We start from the raw sequence: 18,974 nt of genomic DNA, 5'->3' as shown, positions 1-18,974 counted from the left end.
AGAGTAAAGTCAATAGAAGTGTCCTGCGCCCCCCGAGTCATATCAAGATGTAGCATTTAGAAACCATTTCACAAAGTTAAACATTTATTAGGAACAAGAACTATTACAAAAAGATACCCATAGTCTAAATATATACATGAGGTTTAAACATAGCATTTTCATGTACCTTTAGCTATAAAAATACATTAGATTAACTGTATCCTAATTTATAAATATAGTTCTTTTAAAAAAAAAAAAAAAGTAGTATTTCATATGAAAGCCTTACTGTGCAATGAAAGAATATATACCCTCTAAGGGGTTATTTTAAAGTTAGTGTCTAGTGTTATATAACTTAGAAAATTCAGTGTGTAGAGTCAAACCCTGATTTATACAATAAGAGATACACTGACTTTTTAAAAACTTGATAAGGGGAAAAAAGAGGTGAAATATATATCATACATATAAAGCCAGAATACTAGGATTTTAAGAATTTCAGATGATTTCAGTTTCAACCACTGTTAATAAAAAAATTCATACAGAGATACATCAAGATAACCAGCCTTTTACTGTTTGCCTTATCTCCCTACTGTCTGACTGCAGCCCTAGAAAACTGTCAAGTAGGCAAAAGTAAAATGTTTGTCTGAGAAGATGTTTGCACTCTTAAGTGTTTTATAAAAATAGAAACTTATTTACAATGTTCCCATTTGGCCTTTCATGGGGAAGGGAGGACATTTTCTTCACTGGATGGGGAGATTTACCTGTCTCACATACCCATGGGAGGACAGGTACCTGGTTATACACAACTGTTGGAGGTATGTAATTTAAGAAGTTAAGCAGTGTTGAAGTGCAATTTCAACGTTCACGAACTAATAAGGAAGTTTAGGCTCATGCAAACTTTTTCCTTACTTACCGCCACCCACCTTCCTTCCTCCTCCAAAAAAAGGTCCACTCATGCAACAGAACTTGTTGACTGGGTATATCTCTGAGCAAATGAAGGTGCTGGTTAAATCCTTGCTTGCATCACAGAATAGAGGTTAGACCTGCATTTCTGCTTCAAGCCCTGGCATCTGGAAAACTCCAGGCAGCAATCTTTACCAGTGCCGTACAGGGATCTGTCGATATGCCATAAGGAACCTCTATCAGTTTGGTCTCAGAGGACAATCCCAGCGAGATCAGCTAAACTTCGTAACAAGCTGACACCACTAACACCTGCATACTTAGAGCTCCTGCAGGCATGGATCTTCCCATACATTTGCCAGTGGTTCTCCGGTACAGAATCAGGAGGAGGAGGAGGGAAAGTAGTGAACCCAGGAACTGAAGACAGCATGTGGCTTGTCATTAATCTCAGAGTAATGTCTGGGCATGCAAAGAAGTTACTGCAGGAGATACTAAGGCATGAACTTGGTGTGACAGCCACTCCATGGATGCTATTCATGTACTTGCATGCTTATACAACTGTAAGCAAGAGACAATTCAAGGCAGTTTATTTCTCAGTGAAGGATCAGCTACTCTGTGCTTGCCATAAGATGACAGCACTCAGGAGGACAATTACTGCAAAGCTGCTGATACACTTAAGTCCAGCCATAGCTTATTCCATGGTAACTGGTTTGTACACCCACATCTTTAGCACTCAGTGTGTGCTTGGGAGCACCTGCCTTTTCATACTGTACTTCCAGAAATTTATTTTAAGCTACATTCATATGGGGTAAAGAAGCAGTGAGAAAAGCTTATAAGTTTTACTCTCACAATAATAGCTCTGGCTCAAAAAATAAAGAGATGTTCACAAAGCCTGAAAGTTACAGAGAAAGAGCAGGACAGCTTCCTGCAGCTCTTCTGCTCCCTCTCCCAGATCAGAAGGACTGGTGTGGGATGTTTTCTGTGGGTTATCTACCATGCTACATGCTTAGCATTCAACTCGGTGTCATCACGGTAAGTACAGTGCAAAATCCTCTTGCAAAAAGTGCTATAGTGAAGGTTTGAGATACAATTGTGACTCGTTCAGAGCCAGAAGGGTTAGCAAGTCAGTAACTTGCATTTGCAGCATGTGTAATGTGTGCACACCAAAACATCAGGTTCCAAGGACACTTTAAAGTCTAGCTTTGTTGGGTGAAATACTGGCCCCAAAGGAGTCCTCTAGGAAACTCCCAGGAATCTCATTCCAGGCTAGAATATCACCAATATGGAGAATGCATGTATCTTTAGAGAGACCAAGATAGCTCTTTCAAAGATAATTTCTTTACAGATCCTCCCATGAAAGCTTGCACTCCCATTCCAAACTCCAGCTCCAATCTTCACACAGACTCCACCAACTTCAGTCAAGTTGTATTAACCCTACCACTCAAGTCCATTTATGCCAAGTGAAACCTATATGTCTCTGAAGGTGTTTTAACAGTCCGTGATAATGGTACCAGAAGTCTCTCTAACATGCCATTGATGTCCACGTCCTTCATGGGTACAGTTTGAAAGCAGATGTCCTGCAAACACTGTGACTGACCAGCATTTTAGTCACAGGGAGCAGACAGATGTACAGCCAGGGACTTGTACAGTACAAGTGTGTGCTATGCTGCCAGTAGGGTCAGTTAAATCAGTTTTCAAAGAGCCAGTTGACAAAATGGAGTCCAGTAGATTCAGTGTTTCTAGAGGAATAAAGTTAGGTGTTTCCATTTTCTTCCTACCCCTCCCCTCCCCCTTGCTCTGAACACGTCCCCCATGTGTCACATTCAGAGTGTCAGCATTTTAGGCCTTCTGTTTTCATGGACTCTTCTGGGAGAGTTTAATGGTGACTGTTTTCACTTCGGTGTATTCTGCCAAAGCATATTCACCACTGGAAGAGAGAGGAGGGAAAGGGACAAACAACTGTAGCATGTTAATGTGTACTTCTCTAAGATAAGAGATTTCTACACAAGTGCATTTTAGCCACTGATCAAGAGCTGCTATAGATGACATCAGGCCATTAAAACCAGATCTGAACTAATTACACCAGCTATCAATTTGGCCCACCACTTCTAATAATTGCTAAATACATGCACATAAATACACACAACTACACCCTATTGTAAAAGAAACATGGAATGCTTCTGGTCACAGTAACCCACAGGATAACAATTTGTGAGACTCTGCCTAGTGAAAACTGAGTACTACTGTGAGAACCCATAGAAGAAACATCCATGTAAACATATTTATCAGTGCTTAGATAGCAATTTAAGTTACTTTTTCACTGAAAGTGAGCTTCCATCTACAAGATACCATATAATCAAGAGGACATAGTTGCTCCAGAAATGCATACTGATGACGGACCCCACCACTGCATCATGTCTTGGTTGGTGGAAACAGGCTCTATTCCCATGACTTGCCCAAGGGATAAACCCCTGACATCCTTTAATTAGCCAGGCGGTCAAGCAAAGTAAACCATAAGGTCTCAATATATGTGTCTCATTTGAGGATTCATTAATTTGCTGTGCTTAGCCAGTGAGGCATCTGAATGTCTCAGAGCAGCAGATGCACCAGAACAGCTACTGGAAATGGTTCCTGGAAATAAATCTGGCTTATGAAAGAAGAGTTGCATTAGATTCCTCCGAAGGATCTTCCGAATGGTGTAATAAAACCTGCCTCTCTCCTATACAAGAAGACAATTAAGATTTAAGTCAATTTCTCAGCTCTACCTCTAACTAATAGGGTGACCTTGGTTTAAAAATTTCTGTGTTAGTAACTAACTAGAGCTGGAATCCCCCGTAGCCATGCTGCAACAGGTCAGGCTGGGGAAAAGGGACAGAGGATCTTTCTGTAATTTAGTAGCAAGCTTGGAAGGTGGGAGGTAGAATGATTTTGGAGATCTTTCCTTGTTGTTCTAGCTCCAGCATTAGAAAGTCAGAGGTGGGAAGAGGTCCAACTAGGACCAATGCTACAGCAGTCAAGGGAGGCCCACATACCACCATCTAAAGATGGAGGAGGTTTGGGGTGGATACCAGTGTCCCCAGCTAAGGTGCCATACTTCTCCCTTGATCTAAAAATCTAACTAGTAAGGAAAAATGCTTGCAAGTGGAATTGACTGAACTAGAGTTATTAAGAGCTTATAAAGCAGATGAAAGTACTCCTGAAGGCACTGGACACGTTCTCACATCTGTGCTTTACCTCCGTGCTGTACTGGCTTAGCACCTCCCTGTGCAGCATACTGCAAGCCTCATAGTTTAAAAGCAAATTCAACAATATTTTCACAGTCACAATTGTTATTGCATTCACCATCCACATTTAAACAAAACTTACAGTTCTCTGCCATTGCCTGACATTTTAAAGCCACCAAAAGGAGCCTGTGCATAGAGCGCATTGTAACAGTTGATCCTACAATAAAGATATCAGTTGTAAAAAGACAATTCAATACCAAGGAGAAGCAAGATGATGACAACAATGACAATACAAAAAAGGCTGAAATCTGTCAGTTTTCTCTTTACACAGTTCGTTCACCTGAGAAATCAGATTTTAGCAATAAAATCTTATTTTGCTACAGAAACAGAAAACATTTGAGTGGTACTCAGTCTGACCTACACTCACTTCATAGTCTCTAATGGCTAAGACATTCATGCTTCAGCTGGAATTTATGCTATGTTCAGAGCCATGCTTAAAATAAATAGACCAACCTATTCCCTAGTTTAATAAAGCACATCCTGAAATGAACATGTTTACTCAGAAAGCTGTCTAAACACTCACAAGCAGACTGCACTATCCACTTCTAGGTATAATAAAAAGTTGGACTGCATTAGACATTTGTGCCACAGTAAAATGAAAGCACTAGTCCCATTTCTATAGACATTAGGTAGAAAAAGCTAATGCAAATACTTCTTCAGCATCTCAATAAGATCAAATGACTGAAGAGAGACAGGTATGGCTTGGTGCTGTAGGGCTGCACCTTAATGCATGCACAGCACATGTATCCTTCAAAGCCCAATATCCCATTTTAATGTAAATATTACTCAGAGGCAGATTCTTCTGGTGCCAATTCTTGAAATCAATCCTCTGTATGCATCAAAATCAGACATCAGATCAAACTCCTACCTTGAGTGGGAAAAAAAAATCAGGATTCCATCTTTAAAATGATTCTAATATAGAATAAGAAATTTTGTGAGCAAAAATAGCTACTTATCTTTCTGACAGTGGTGTGGTGCCATCTACTGTCCATATTGATCTGTGCATCTAAGACCCCATCTCATGCTACTTAAAGATCATAAGAATTGGTTTTTTCTACATACAGGATTTTGAAAGCCATCGTGTCTGGTGGAACTTACTACAACCCCTACATTTTCAGAGTTTTCCAGATGAAGAACTACATCGATTAAACAAACAAACAGCCCATTTCTCGCCAGACCGTCTGGTCCTCACCACCTTCTTTTGATGAATGGGTGTTGCTTCTGAGAAGAATATCAAGAATTAAGCAGACTACTAATACATCTTACCTCCAGCACTTACACATGATTCCAAATCATACATCCCTCTCCCCTCCCAGGAAACAAAATCCCAGCCCACACTCTGGTCCCACACTGCTTACCAGACAGTTCCTGATTGCAATGCAGAAGCTAGTGTCAATGCTCTGTCCAGATTCTTTGTGAACACTGCAGCCGTAAGTCCATACTCAGTACTGTTGGCTCTTCTTATGACCTCTTCTATACTCTTGAACTTCATAATTGGCTGAACTGGCCCAAAAATCTGCACATATCAATTAAACATTAGTACAGGAAAGCCTTTGCTAATCATGGTAATTTGGGAGTAATTAGAATCAGATGCTTTGTTTGGATACTATATTTAAAAATGTTATATCATAGCCTTCTAGAAGTCACTGATAGAGTTTCTTAAAAACTACTCATTAAACTGACTTCAAAGGAAGTACAGTGATGTGCTCTAGTAGTTAATATAAGCTAAGATCCAACAACTAACAGATCATCTATAACAATCAAAATAAGCAGAGTTAGGTCTGGACAAGTTTCAAATGATTCATCCTTACTCCATTTACAACTCCCCTTTTGAACTCAGAAGTTGAGTATGTTCAAGAAGTAATTAATATATTTCAAGGATTGCAAGTTTTTTTCCTTGGTTTTAAGTCTCATTTTGTCATTGTATGCAGTTTATTTGCATGCAGTGCATTTACCACATATGTGTTTGACCACAAACTTGGCTTCCCAGGTTGCCAGTATAAAGGCAGCAGGCATACACAATAATTCCCAACTTGTGGGATGGAGTGTCTCATCAAATACAGTATCAAAGGTGGGGCCCTTTTCTGGCCTGCATGGTCCTGCAGTACAAGAAACCCCCACCAAAGGTGAGATACAGTCTCACTTGTGCCACCCTGAGGGTCAGGCTAAGCCGTTTGCCTGGCTTGTAGGCTCATACAAGTGTAAGTGTTTGTAAATGTCTTCGTTTGGGGAGATCGGGTACTTAACTGGAGCCTTGATCTTGAGCAGAAAATGAATGTGCATTTGCAACAAAACTGCAAATCAATGAAACTGGATAAGCTTCATGAATCACGACTTGGGATTTGGAGCCAGTTCATTAAAAAAAGGCCTGTCACGGGATTTTCAGCTCTTATTCCCTCTATTTTTAGAATGTAACTCATGCCGAGACTGACTGATATCTTTCCCAGGTTCCTTAGAGATTCTGCGGCAGATCTGAGACATCTAAACATTTTGCCAGGAGTGAACAGTAAGCAGCCCCATAAAAAGCACTAGGCTAAACTATAAAATACAAGTGCCAGTTAGACTTTGGCAACTACTTATTTTTCCATTGGGGAACATGATGAAAAGTAGATTAACTTCTATTTCAAAGGAATATCATAGGACCTAATGACATGCAGCTTGTTCAATTTTTCTGCATATGAATAATGAAAGCCAGAGTATTAGATCTGCACTTTGCTGGTTTCAACCTTGTTTTCATATAGGAAAAAAATGGTCAGCCTCAGGGGATTTCACCATGAGAACAGAATCTGGGATTATTTCAGACGCTAATGCTACTTGAGAAAAGTTCTTCAGTGGCAGTATAGCAGGGCCATTCCTTCCCTCCTCACCAGCTTCAGGTCCCAGAGTTCTTGTCCTACCTTTCTGCAAAAAAGCAATTCCTTTTTTACTAAGTAGTGGAGCAAGAACACACGTTGTACTGTCCTCTCTCACTTTGAATCAGAATGTACCACAGCCGAGCAATTTTAAGTCCACTCATTAGGAGGTGCATAAGAGCACACAGCACGCACAACCATCTGTCTGTGTAGAGTGGGAGAGCTTAACTCTGTCTTCAGAAAACCTTCGAACTTCAGGGCAAAGAATACGTAGAATTGCTCCAGCCTGCCACAGTTTTGGTTATTTTTATTCAGCTATTTATATTTAAAATCAAAGATTCCGACAGAAACCCCTCCATCACCACTATTTCTTATTCAGAAACAGCATTTATAGCAGCTGTAACTACGTAAGGCACATGCTTGTATTTTGCATTATATCAAGTTCTCCTGAAATGAGACCTAAAAGCTTTAGGGTAGTATTGTCCACTACGTTTTTATCTGGGTTCGTTATTGTCCAGTGAGTATACAGGTTTTTTGCCTGTTCTGCTCTCCCCCTTCTCCTCTCACTTAAAATTGAAGCTCACCTTGCAGATACTTCATTAGTAGAATGGATTTCAACATTAGGCAGTTATTAGGACACTGAAATAAGTGAAACTGCTATTCTCCTCTCAAGTTTTCACTTCAAACCACAACGATACCGCTTTTCTTTCCCATTTACAATAGTAAATGCATATAAAGGTTCAGGTGACTTGTACTGTACCTCTTCTTTGGCGATACGCATGTTGTCAGTGACTTCCGAAAACACAGTGGGTTTTATAAACAGGCCTCTGTCTTCAATGGCAAGACCCCCACACTCCAGCTTAGCTCCTTCTTTCTTCCCACTTTCTATCAGCTCCAGGATTTTATCAAACTGTTTTTGATCAATCTGTCAGACACAAAAGGAAAAGAAAGAGACAGCAGCGCCTTTACTATCACTGTTCCAGAGACAGGAGTCATGGTATGTGGCCCAGGGGCACATTTGCAGGGCACTGTCAGACCAGGTTAAGTTTACATCTCATTCTATGATATGGCAGTCAGGTAATAAGCAGGCTGAAAGACAGGATGACAGCATAGCCCTGAGCCACAGAAAACAGAAGGTGAAGTTACATGTGAGAGTTTAATCTGATCTAATAGTTTGCTGCCACATGGAGGGGGTCTCCCCACTTTCCCTTCCTCCGCATCCTGAATATGCACTCCCACGGCTCACCTCACTCCAGGTCTGGGACTTACTGACCTTCTCCACGCATTGATTTAGCGCAGGAGCACCATGAGAACAGCCTGAGGTGGGTTTTGCTGGGCTAGCAACCTCAGTCAGCTCAGCAAGGGATCTGACCAGCAACAGAATCAGTGCAAGAGAGGGAGAATCAGAGTATATAAACTATCAAGTCAACTTTGCTGTAATGTGCAGCTTTTCCCACAGCTCTCTGTCCTCAACTGGAAGAACCCAGCGAGCTCTGCCTCCATCTCTTTCCACACATGCACACTATATGAACAGCCTGAAAGATAAGAACTTCAGAACAACTGATGTACTGAAGCCATACTGTAAAAATCAGAATAACCTTTCATGAATCTTAGAGACTAATACCATCCCAGCATTCTATGGTTCTCTGGACTGGGAGCCATATCCTCACTTTTAACTACCAACCTTGTCTAACTCCTCCCCACCCACACCTAAATATGCAGTAATCTCAAATAGCGAGTACTGTTGTGTTACTAGCCTTTAAACTAGGGGTTTCAGTAGAGGTGGGGAAAGGCCAGCCCAGTTACAGGACACTGAAGTAGCACAGCTGTGCAGCCCTCCACCAGGACTTGGAGGAGACATCACATACTCCACAGGCACAGTGGGTCATGTGCTGGGAAAAGGTGCAGAAGCCCGCAGCACTTCTGAACAGTACTGATCCTTCTTTTGTGTTCCACATGCAGCAGTGTACTGCAGGTATTGTCAGGTTTCAAATAAACAGATGTGGCTGTTTGCATGATGCATAATTAAGCAATGAAACACCTCATCACAGCACGCTGCAGATGGTAAAAGACATGGAGATGTTTAAAAAACAGCAAAACTAACAAAAACCTCAACAAACTCATTGAGGTGATTAGATAAAAGACTCCACCCACTGGTTCAAGGTGCCCTGGCAGCCCAGGAGGTTATTCTGAATGCCGGGTATCTCCAGATGCTTGTACTGTTCAATAGCCCTCCCTAGGCATCTGTTTTTATTTCAGCAGGGCCAGTTGCCAGTTGGGACTGTTTACATGGAGTGTTCCACACTCGACTCCGCCAGATTACAGACTATATCCTGTCCCTAGTTAATCCTGGCCACACGCAATCCAAGTTTTCATGCTTTTAGGCAAATATCAAAGCTTCAGGAGGGTGTCCTTGGGGTACTTCTGGTACACACTGAAAACAGAGAACAGCACATCTCCTGCCACACAGATGTGTGTATCACATGCACTGTGTACAGCTTGTACTAAGTGCTTATGTTCTCTCATGCGTTCAGATGCTACACAAGAAAACACTTGATACATGCTACTGCGTGAGGAAATGTGTGCCCTCTTGTAGGATATAGTGTCACACAGTAAGTTTGGCAGGTGTCATACATATTGTCTATTTGTCTGGTTGCTTAGTTGCCAAATGTAAATAATTTGAAAATATCTGCAAGTGCTTTCCATCCTGGCATGTCTGTGATCCAGACCAATCCAGTTCATCCACTTCACATCACAGAAAACAAAACAAGGATATTTATACAGCTGTAACTTGTTGCAAGGCAAACTATAGTTAGATGAAAAGACACTGGGGAAAGAAAACATTTGTAAAAATGACATGCAAGGGTGGAACTGTTTGTCATTGTAACTAGAGCTTGCAAGGCTTGTTTAAATTCTGTCCCCTACTCCACTATTATTTATGGTTCGAGCATTGACTTCTATTAAAAACACATGATCTGGTAGAGCAAATTCTACTATTTCTCCATATAATTCAAAAGAGAAGAAGGCTTCTAAGGATCACTGCAATGCTGAAAATCTGAGAACCCTCAAATCTTCATATCTTGCTTCATTAAAGTCAAGACTGCAAGGAGCAGTTTTTCCTTTTCCAAACCTAGCATTTGTAATCCTAGAGAATAACCCCACATCTATGTCCAACAGACTGTTGGACACAGACTCTTTCTGCTTACATATTTTACTTTCATGCTTTAATCCTAAAGTACCAAATGTCTACAGTCTAAGGAAAATATTCACCATCTTAAAAATCAAGCAATAGGTTTTGGGCTGAATAACTACTGGCTAGCAAGTGCCATGAGGCAGCCTTAGTGCTTATCTTATTCCTGTAGACCAGGTTTTATAGTCCACAAATTCCAGTATTTGGGGTTCTACAATAAAAAAACCTAGCCCAGTCTTGCTCCAATCTAAGCCCTGTTCTAGTCCACCAGGACATTACCCTCATCTAATGCAGTCTGCTGTTCACAATTGTATAATGCACTGGTTAACCCGTTTGCCATCTGTGCAGATTTACTTTATTACTTCCTGTGCTACAGCTCACAGGAATCCAAAGTTTAAAAATGCCCTTGGTCTGCATTTGAGGTTGGCACTCAAACAGTCCCGATCACCCCTCAGGTTTCTTGTGGTGTCCTTTGAATTCCAGCCAGCCAACACAGTCAGACACATGTGAGTTTTGGAGAAGTCTCATCAGAGGCATGCCTCATTTCTGTTTAAATTTAATCCTGTTTAAATTTGACCTAATTTTGATCAGAGCAGTGCAGTTTGTATCAGCATAACCCAATACTGCAGCTGACACAGTCTTTTCCTCACACCCCTGCCATGAGCATCCATGCCAGTGCACAGTAATCCACATCAGGGAACTGACCTGAGTAAAACTTTTCTTCCTCACTTCCAAAAAGGCTGGATTAGACCTGAATCAGCCAGTTCCCCAATCTAGTTCCTAAGTGCAGTGCAATACAGGAACAAACAGCTGCACACAGGACCACTTTTCCAGGACTAGCTTACATCAACTTTAAGTTCTTGTGGAACAATATTGTCTGTCACCCCATGCTGTCCTGCACCAGGCTGTCTCAGCAGCTACTTTGAGCATTATGCTCAGCCATGGGGCAGCTTGGTTTCACGGAGCACTACCTCAAAGTCTGGACTGCAGAGGCTCTCCTATTTTACACTTCCTGAACTCTCTACAAGTTGCAGATCCTGTTGTCTGGCTACCAGCACTCGGAGTTGATGTAGGACCAAAAAGATCATGGGCTACCACTGCTGTCAGCCAAAGGGCTGGCTCCAACTCCTTCCCACTATTGGCTTCTAAGCCAGTGATCATTCCAGAATGGGGTCTACACAGCAGCATGTGGACATTTTTGTAATGCTGTTGTGTATATTCGCCCTGACCCACACAGAAGGAACATGAAGCAACGACCTGGATCTGAAGCAACTGGGGCCTGACAGGAAGAGATGAAGGAGAAGAGGAAGACAGATTATTTTTCCTGGTGATTCTTCCCTTATCCATAAATTCAAGACCAAAAAAACCCTCACAGCAGAGCAGGTTACTTCAGGAACAGAGGAAAAATTTGATATGGAAGCCTCACATTTGAACAGCAACTTGTGGGCAGGTGTGAATCTTTGCTGCTTTTGGAGGTATTTTAAGCCCTTGTGACACTGCATCATTTCTCTCTTCTGCTTGAATTTCTGTGTGTTGCATCTTACAGCATAGGCTCCAGAGAGCGAGCAACCATAGCTGCAGAGGAAGTGGTTGTTCCTTTGCACTGGCAGCCACATGAAAGCTTTGGGATTAACAGTTTCCTCCCACTCTCTCAACACCTTCCCATCTTGGGCTTGACAGTTGCATGCACAGAAGTTCAGGTGTGTGTGCTTTCCTAGCGACAAGTGTAACAGGTAAGCCAGAACAGGGAAAGAGGACAGATGGGCTATATTTAAAATCTGACCAGACACTGCTATTCCAACTTACTGTTACCCTTAATTATAGCTCTGTATGCAAAGCATCTCCCTTAAGCCACAGTAGTGATACCAGAGGATGGTGCTCTGCCATAGAGCTCACTGGGAAGTGTTCTGACAGCCTGGCAAGAGCTGGGAGCATGGATGAACTGAAATAAGCAGCCCAGTTCTACATGTTCTGCTCACTGCAGAGTGTTTCACCCTTTAAAACCTCACAACTACTCCCTATGATTTCAGGGGCTGTTCTCATGAAACAATGGTCTCTGTCAGAGCAGGCAGGTGAACATGGTCCTGACAGGACTAACTATAAATGCAGCTCACTTACTGATATTGCTGGATAAGGTTTAGGATGATGTTATATTAAAAAAAAACCAAAACCAAACCAAAACACAAAAACCAAACAACAAACAAACCTGAAAAGCTCGCAGCCCTTAACAAAAGGTAAGGGCAGACCTTGAAACAGTTTGATGGTCAGCTTATCTCTGCTGAAGCAAGTTCCAGCATGGGATTATTTTCCTAAGAATGCTGAGCAGTTTGAAATCTCTTTCTAGGCAAGTTACAGATGTAGCCCCAGCATGAACAGGGGATGTACATCATCTTATTCCCCATGCGTGAGGACATGCAATGAGGTGGTGCCATGGATGAATCATGTGTAAATGGACCTAGATCCAGATAAGGGGAGGCAGATGTCCTCACAGCCATCCTTTCTCTGAGGGATCCTATATAGCATCAAGAAAGAAAAACCTCAGTGCAGTACTGAGAACAGGAGGCCTAGGCTACAGACTTCTAGGATTCCCCCTTTATTTTTGGCAGCAAATAGCGGCCCTGTTAGAAGACCTGACCCAAGGACCATCTTCCTCCAGAGCTCTCCACCACAGCTCAGATTGCTTTGGAAGGGAAAAATACGAGGAAGGCTCTGGAAGCATTGATGAGGCTGGTCATGACAGCAGCTTGGCATGGTTCTTCCTCCCAATTCAGCTGAAACTTCTCCAAAGGATCAGAAAGGGAGCAGAGGAAGAGAGGGAAAGTAGGAACCCAGGAGCCCTTGGGCTCTACCTACTTGTCATCACCAACACAGCCAAGTAACGGAATGGCCATTTCTGCAGTGCACTCTTCTGTGCATTGCTATTGCTCGCTGCAACATGCTTTGTATTACTGTACCAGGGAGACAGCCCCTTCCATAAAGCTGGATAAGAAGTGAATTAAATACATTTGCGTTTAAAAAAAATTACAACATAACGTTTCAACAGTTGTGATTAATTGATATTTAAAGTAGAGAGAAAAATAAAGCCATGATACATTACTCACCCCTCAGCGCTTCAGCTGGGACCATATTCATAAGGATAATATTTACACAAGACAAATTAAACAAAAACACAACCAAAAAACAAACAACAACTGTTCTCAGGCACACAGTTACCTGGGGCCCTTGTTCAGTTCTGGCATCGAAGGGGTCTCCAACAAGTCGCTTCTTGGCATACTCCACGCTGCGCTTGACAAACTCTGGATATATCTGCTCCTCCACAAACACTCGCGAGGCAGCTGTGCAGCACTGCCCTTGATTGAAGAACACACCTTGATGGGCACATTCCACTGCCAAGTCCACTGCAACACAGCCCAAGAGGGAAAAGTGTTACCACATGCACAGTTTTAGCCTTCCAGTGTTTCCAGACTTGTTTCTTCCTTTCTCTTTTGAAAGCCTCCTTAAAAAATGCTGACAATGGTCCACACCCATTGAAGGCACTCACAAGGTCTCATTCTGCTCCCAAACCAGATCTCTTATTGTTTCCACCCCCCTTCCTGTCTTTTGTCTCAAGGTCTAGTTTGCCATAGCTCCTGTTACTTTCTTCCACAAGGACTCACAGAGGGCAGTAACCAGTTTTTCTTGCTGTGGGAATTCAGATGTGGATTCCTAGATATCCTGCGTGGGTTCCTGAAGACTAGTTTCAGTAGCAATTGTTTAGAAAGCAGTGTGCCCTTCTGTTGTACAGCCAGCTCAGATCAGGTCCTTGCAATGCCCATTATTAGCAGATGGCACAAATACCTCTGGCTTTCGACCTCTGCTGTGCTGTGCAAGAGAGTCAAGACTATTTTCCCCAAGCCAAATAGGATTTTCCAACCACTTTGGAGGTTACAGGTTACACATATCTCCTAGCACTACTCACTAATGCAACAAAGTCGCAACAGAACATGCCAAATGAGTCCTGCAGACCCCCATGATAGAGGTGAAGGCTGGATTATTAAGGTCCTACAAAACTCTCCTGTCATAGGAATGACTGTAGAGGGGCTGCATTTTAGAAAATTGCTTTCCCCACTGCTTGGCTCAGGCTCTGCAGTACTGCCAACCAAAAAGAAAGCACCACAACAGCAGAAACGCACAAATGCAAGATTCATCTGCAACTGCAGCCATCCCCAGGGAAGGCAACAGTATAATGGTCTGATCATTTGCCATGGGAATGATCCCTGTGCTGGGTAAGAGCTCCAGCAAAGCAGAACTGCATCCTGCTCTTGGACAGAGGTTTCCTCCAGCCTTTGGGGTGGATACAGTGGCAAACACCAGCCCTGCTAAATGCCAAAGGACAGCAGAGACACACAAAAAGCACCATGCTCGTAGTCTCCTACAGCAAATAAACGCAGCAGCCAATACTTACAGTCTGCATCTGCACACACAATGCAGGGGTTTTTCCCTCCAAGCTCTAATGTCACCCTTTTGAGGTTGCTTTTAGAAGCAGCTTCCTTGATCAGTTTTCCAACCTGTAGCATTGAGACACAAAGAGGACACAAGCTGTTTCCCCTGAAAGTCTTAACTCAGTGTGTCAAGTGTGATGCTCACAAGGGTAGAAGAGCCTGGTGGGTAACTGAAGCAGGTAAAAGTCAGGGATAGCACTCTTAAATGGTTTGAGTTTCCTACTGCTGTGATGTGTTAGGTCAAAAGCAGCCCCAGAATTAATGTTTGGTTTAGGCAGATCTGAAATGGCAGGCTAAGTGGGAGAGCTACAGGAACTGTATCCTGAAGTTATCTGCTGCCCAGAGCTGCAGACCAAGGTATTTCCCACCCAGTGCAAGCTAGTGGGCAACACTGGCTATCAATGGGGCTCCAAGGTTTACGAGTTTTACTTTTAAAAATGGGGAATTCAACTTCTTAGAGTAGATCTTGCCAAGGCAATGATGAGAACTCACTGTTCCTACCTGTTACCATTCCCATACCAGAAAGCCATGCATGATTTTGACATTTAGGAGAAAGCTACTTCTTTCTGAGAGTTTAGGCTGAGCTGCTCCACACATAAGAGTAGCCGAGACATGTTCCTTCCAAGGCAGTACCTGAGGATGTCAACAAACTCCAGCTAGCTCTGCCATGGCTCTTTCTGCCCAGGAACCTGCTCTGACCATCTGGTGGAATTTATCTGGCCACCCTCTCCTGAAGGGAAGGATTTACTCTGCTTTCAGAATTTAATCAAAGTAATGTCAAACTAAGTTTTTTCCCCCCAACAGAAAAATTGTTTCATACCAAATGTTTTCCCCAAATTCTGACTGACTGTGCTATTTCTTTTTTATACTGGTAACACCAAACCAGCAATTTCTCCTTCTATTTAAAAAAATGGAATTCCTCATAAGAAGAGCATAAATCAAGCATCAGAATCATTTTGCAATCTAATTTCATTAGAAACAGTATGAGTTAAAACTCTTCGGGAGCTTCAATTCTTAAGGCAGGTTATTTTTTTAAGTGTGACCTTATATTTGAATTTCCACAGTTTGTAACTGTTTTTCTTGTGTTTTACCTTTGCACATGGCAATCTTAACTTAATTTCTGCCTAAAAATACCATTGCCTTGGCGTGGAGCTGTGAGCAAGAAAAGCATGGGGCAGCTGGCAGTTATAGATCTGCATTTCTCATGGCTTGCCTTTGTAACTCGATCAAGACTCCTGAACTTAGCAGTACAGATCACCTCTAGTCACTCAGCAGCCTAGTCCTAGAGACAGCAGAAATAAGTGATGCATCATGCTGCAGATACACATAGCTTCACAAGAGGCATTACTACAAGCTAGCTGGCCAAAGAGGAGCAAGTTAGTAAACTAAAGGAAAGGAAGAAATCTAGATGGGAAAACTCGTGGAGTTTAAGATCAGTATTTCCAGGCTGGCACTGAGCCCAAGCTGGGGCTTAAAAACTAAGTCAAAATATATTTTGAATTAGCTTCACTTCCTGGCTCAGAAACAGTAGCATTATGCTGCAAATACTGCAGAGATGCAGCTGAACTCACAGATGGGTGGAGAGGGAAGAAAACACTTCTAAATTACACATGCATTAGCAAAGAATCTGTCTCCCTCGGTGTTTCCTGCACACCCATGGATTAGGAAGACAAGCACAGCACCTATAGGAGTTTTTTGCCTACAGGCTCCAGCAGCTGCGATTTTCCTTCTGCCCCTAATCCACTAGATACTCCTTTTTCATTAAAAACCCAAACAGATCCATGTGGGCTGGATGAGTCTATAAGCTCTATTGTTTTCACACAGCCAGCGTCTCATCTGGGCTAAAAGTTTCTGATCTAGGATCTGGAGAGAAGCATGTAACTGGGTAAACTCCTAGATTAGACCAACTATCAAGAGAGTAAAAGCTAATGGTGAACTTTTACTTTATTGCATTCGTGTTTGTTCCCATGATCCCTATACAGAAACAGAGGCTTAAACACACCTTCTCCTATGGGATAAGCAAAGCAGTTAGCATGTACACAAAGCCACTAGATGGTACTGTTGTTAAATGCAGCAGCTTTTGAGGGTTCAGTGAGTTACCTTTACCGACCAAGAATACCATTCAAGGTAATTGGTCATCATTACACATTTAGATTACACTCTGCAATTTTGAGAATAGACATAGGAATGGATTAATTTGGCAAACGCTCAACAAGAATAATGTTACTCAAAGAAATAAAAGAGACTATATTTGCCTCAATTGCACCCATTGGTGTCAGCATTTCCATTGTTTGGACGCTGCCTCTCTTCAGGGGGTGCATATATATTGCAAGAAAAATCTAGATCAGTGACTGGAAAAACGTTCACATTTCTAAGGAAGCTTTTGTTTGAGAATTTTCAGCAGTGATTACTGGAGACAAATAAGTTTACATGTCAGAGCTGTGCTCAATTCCATGGACTAGGCCAAGCCATGGGCTCCTTTCCCCCATGTAGGTACAGAAGAGGATGGCTGTAGGTGTCTAATAGTGCAGAGGTCTCACTTCCACCCCTCTTGTAAGCAAGGCAGCTGTAGCTATTTACAGGAAAAAACTGAACAGAAGGTGCTTTACTGTGCAGGTCTCAAAAGAAGCTCAAATGTTAATCCTGTCCACGTCAGCAGAGGAAGCCTCGGGCACCAGGCCATGTTTTTATTTAAGTCCTAGTTCCTCAGAAGTTAACTAAAGCTGAGGAAGAATTGTTCAGGGCTCTGACTGACATGTTTACCAGTTGCACACGCTGGCAGGGCAGGACTGGCAGGCAAACTTGCCCAGAAGCTTCATCAGGTCAGTGACACGATGTTAAGTCACTGCCAGCCTCTCCTGTAGACTGTCTTATCTTATGTCAGAGCATCTTTACTTACAGTTCTTACAGAAAAGTGACGTATGGCAAAACCCAGCTTACAGACATGTGAGATTATCACAAGCACAAGGACCTGAATTAGACAAATCCCAAACATTTCTGAGAAATTCTGTCACATGGAATGTAATGGAAAATGGTGCTGGCTATACAGAAATCGCTGACATTTCATTGGTCCAGTCTTATGTGGATGACAGTTTTAGAAGAGAATGCAAAGAGGACCAGCAGGTATTTTATGAGAAATCCATCACCTACCTTTGTTGATCCAGTAAAAGCAATTTTATCAATGCTGTGATGGGTAGAAATAGCAGCTCCAGCTGTGGGGCCATAGCCTGGCACAATGTTCACCACACCTGGAGGGAAACCCACCTAAAACAGAGGTTAAATACAGCTCTGTAGAGAGAGATTTTGAGCACTCTGGAGCTGATCTGCACTCCTGAGAGTGCAGTGCAATTCTCAGGAAGCTTGAATTAGTTGCACTATATTCCTTGCAATTAAGAATTGCAAGTTGCAGACAAGGAGCCCATACCAGATACATCACTGTTTTCCAGACTTTCCAGTAACATGGCTGTATGCTACCAGCTGGAGTAGACGTAGGTGAAACTAACAGCCATGCTTAGGAAATGCCAAGTTTCAGTAAGAATTCTTGGAGGAGTCCCAGTTTCAAGTCAAAAGGGAGTAAGTCTTTTGGCCAAACTTGGCCCCCAGCTACTGCTGTGCAGCTGGAGCCAAGGGGTAACTGAATGAAAGTTTGTTTTGAACAAAGGTTGATATTTGTGGTTCTTCAGGGGCTGGAGGGATTAAGAAGTCGGTAAAACCTCACTAGATGATGGTGCTAATAAAACAGGAATACAAGAGCAGATGGTAACAGATTTACTCCAGTTTCTACCACATTTACAACCCAGATTAGCCAACTAGTAATTTTGCCAAAAGACACAAATGGCAAAACTTTAGGTGAAATTCTAGTGCGAGGAGAAGTGTGGGACTTACTGGTCTGTTTTTACTTCCTGGAACAAGAGTTTCAAGGATTATGCTCTTCTAGGTTAGCCCTCCCCTACTACTGATTGCACAAGGTTGTTTGCCCTGCAATTTCTAACAGTGGAATTGCAGGTTATTAAATGTTCACTTCATTTCTTGTGGCTTTTTAATATAAATTCTCAATAAATGCAGTTGCTCCTTCCTAATATAGAAAAATTGAAGTAATTGCTCATGTACTATCTTGCAAAAAATTATCTTCATAAGATGTTTCTTCCCTATTTTTCTTTTCATAAATTGGAAAGGCAGTCTGAGTTCTTCTATGGATATGACAATGATAAAAGTGAGTTTAACAGAGTTTGCATCTTGGCTAATGAGTTTTCAAGAAAATACTGCATGTCAAACTGTGCAAGTAATGGTG

The 18,974-nt window shown here is 42.2% G+C and overlaps 1 protein-coding gene across 1 annotated transcript in view; it reads right to left on the bottom strand.

Moving 5' to 3' along the window:
* Positions 1–232: 232 nt before the first annotated feature.
* Positions 233–18,974, bottom strand: part of ALDH1A3 (aldehyde dehydrogenase 1 family member A3) — a 37,220-nt gene continuing 18,478 nt past the window's right edge. Inside the window, exons 7-13 of the mRNA XM_069798558.1 lie at positions 17,834–17,947; positions 14,647–14,749; positions 13,416–13,600; positions 7,773–7,937; positions 5,519–5,676; positions 4,243–4,317; positions 233–2,803 (exon numbers count right to left, since the gene is read on the bottom strand). Coding sequence (XP_069654659.1) covers positions 2,731–2,803; positions 4,243–4,317; positions 5,519–5,676; positions 7,773–7,937; positions 13,416–13,600; positions 14,647–14,749; positions 17,834–17,947 — 873 coding nt within the window. The 3' untranslated portion in view covers positions 233–2,730. The remainder of the gene's footprint in view (positions 2,804–4,242; positions 4,318–5,518; positions 5,677–7,772; positions 7,938–13,415; positions 13,601–14,646; positions 14,750–17,833; positions 17,948–18,974) is intronic.

The sequence above is a fragment of the Haliaeetus albicilla genome, chromosome 12 (assembly GCF_947461875.1).
Source record: "Haliaeetus albicilla chromosome 12, bHalAlb1.1, whole genome shotgun sequence".
Lineage (NCBI taxonomy): Eukaryota > Metazoa > Chordata > Aves > Accipitriformes > Accipitridae > Haliaeetus > Haliaeetus albicilla.
This window is presented reverse-complemented; position numbering and strand designations above follow the sequence as displayed.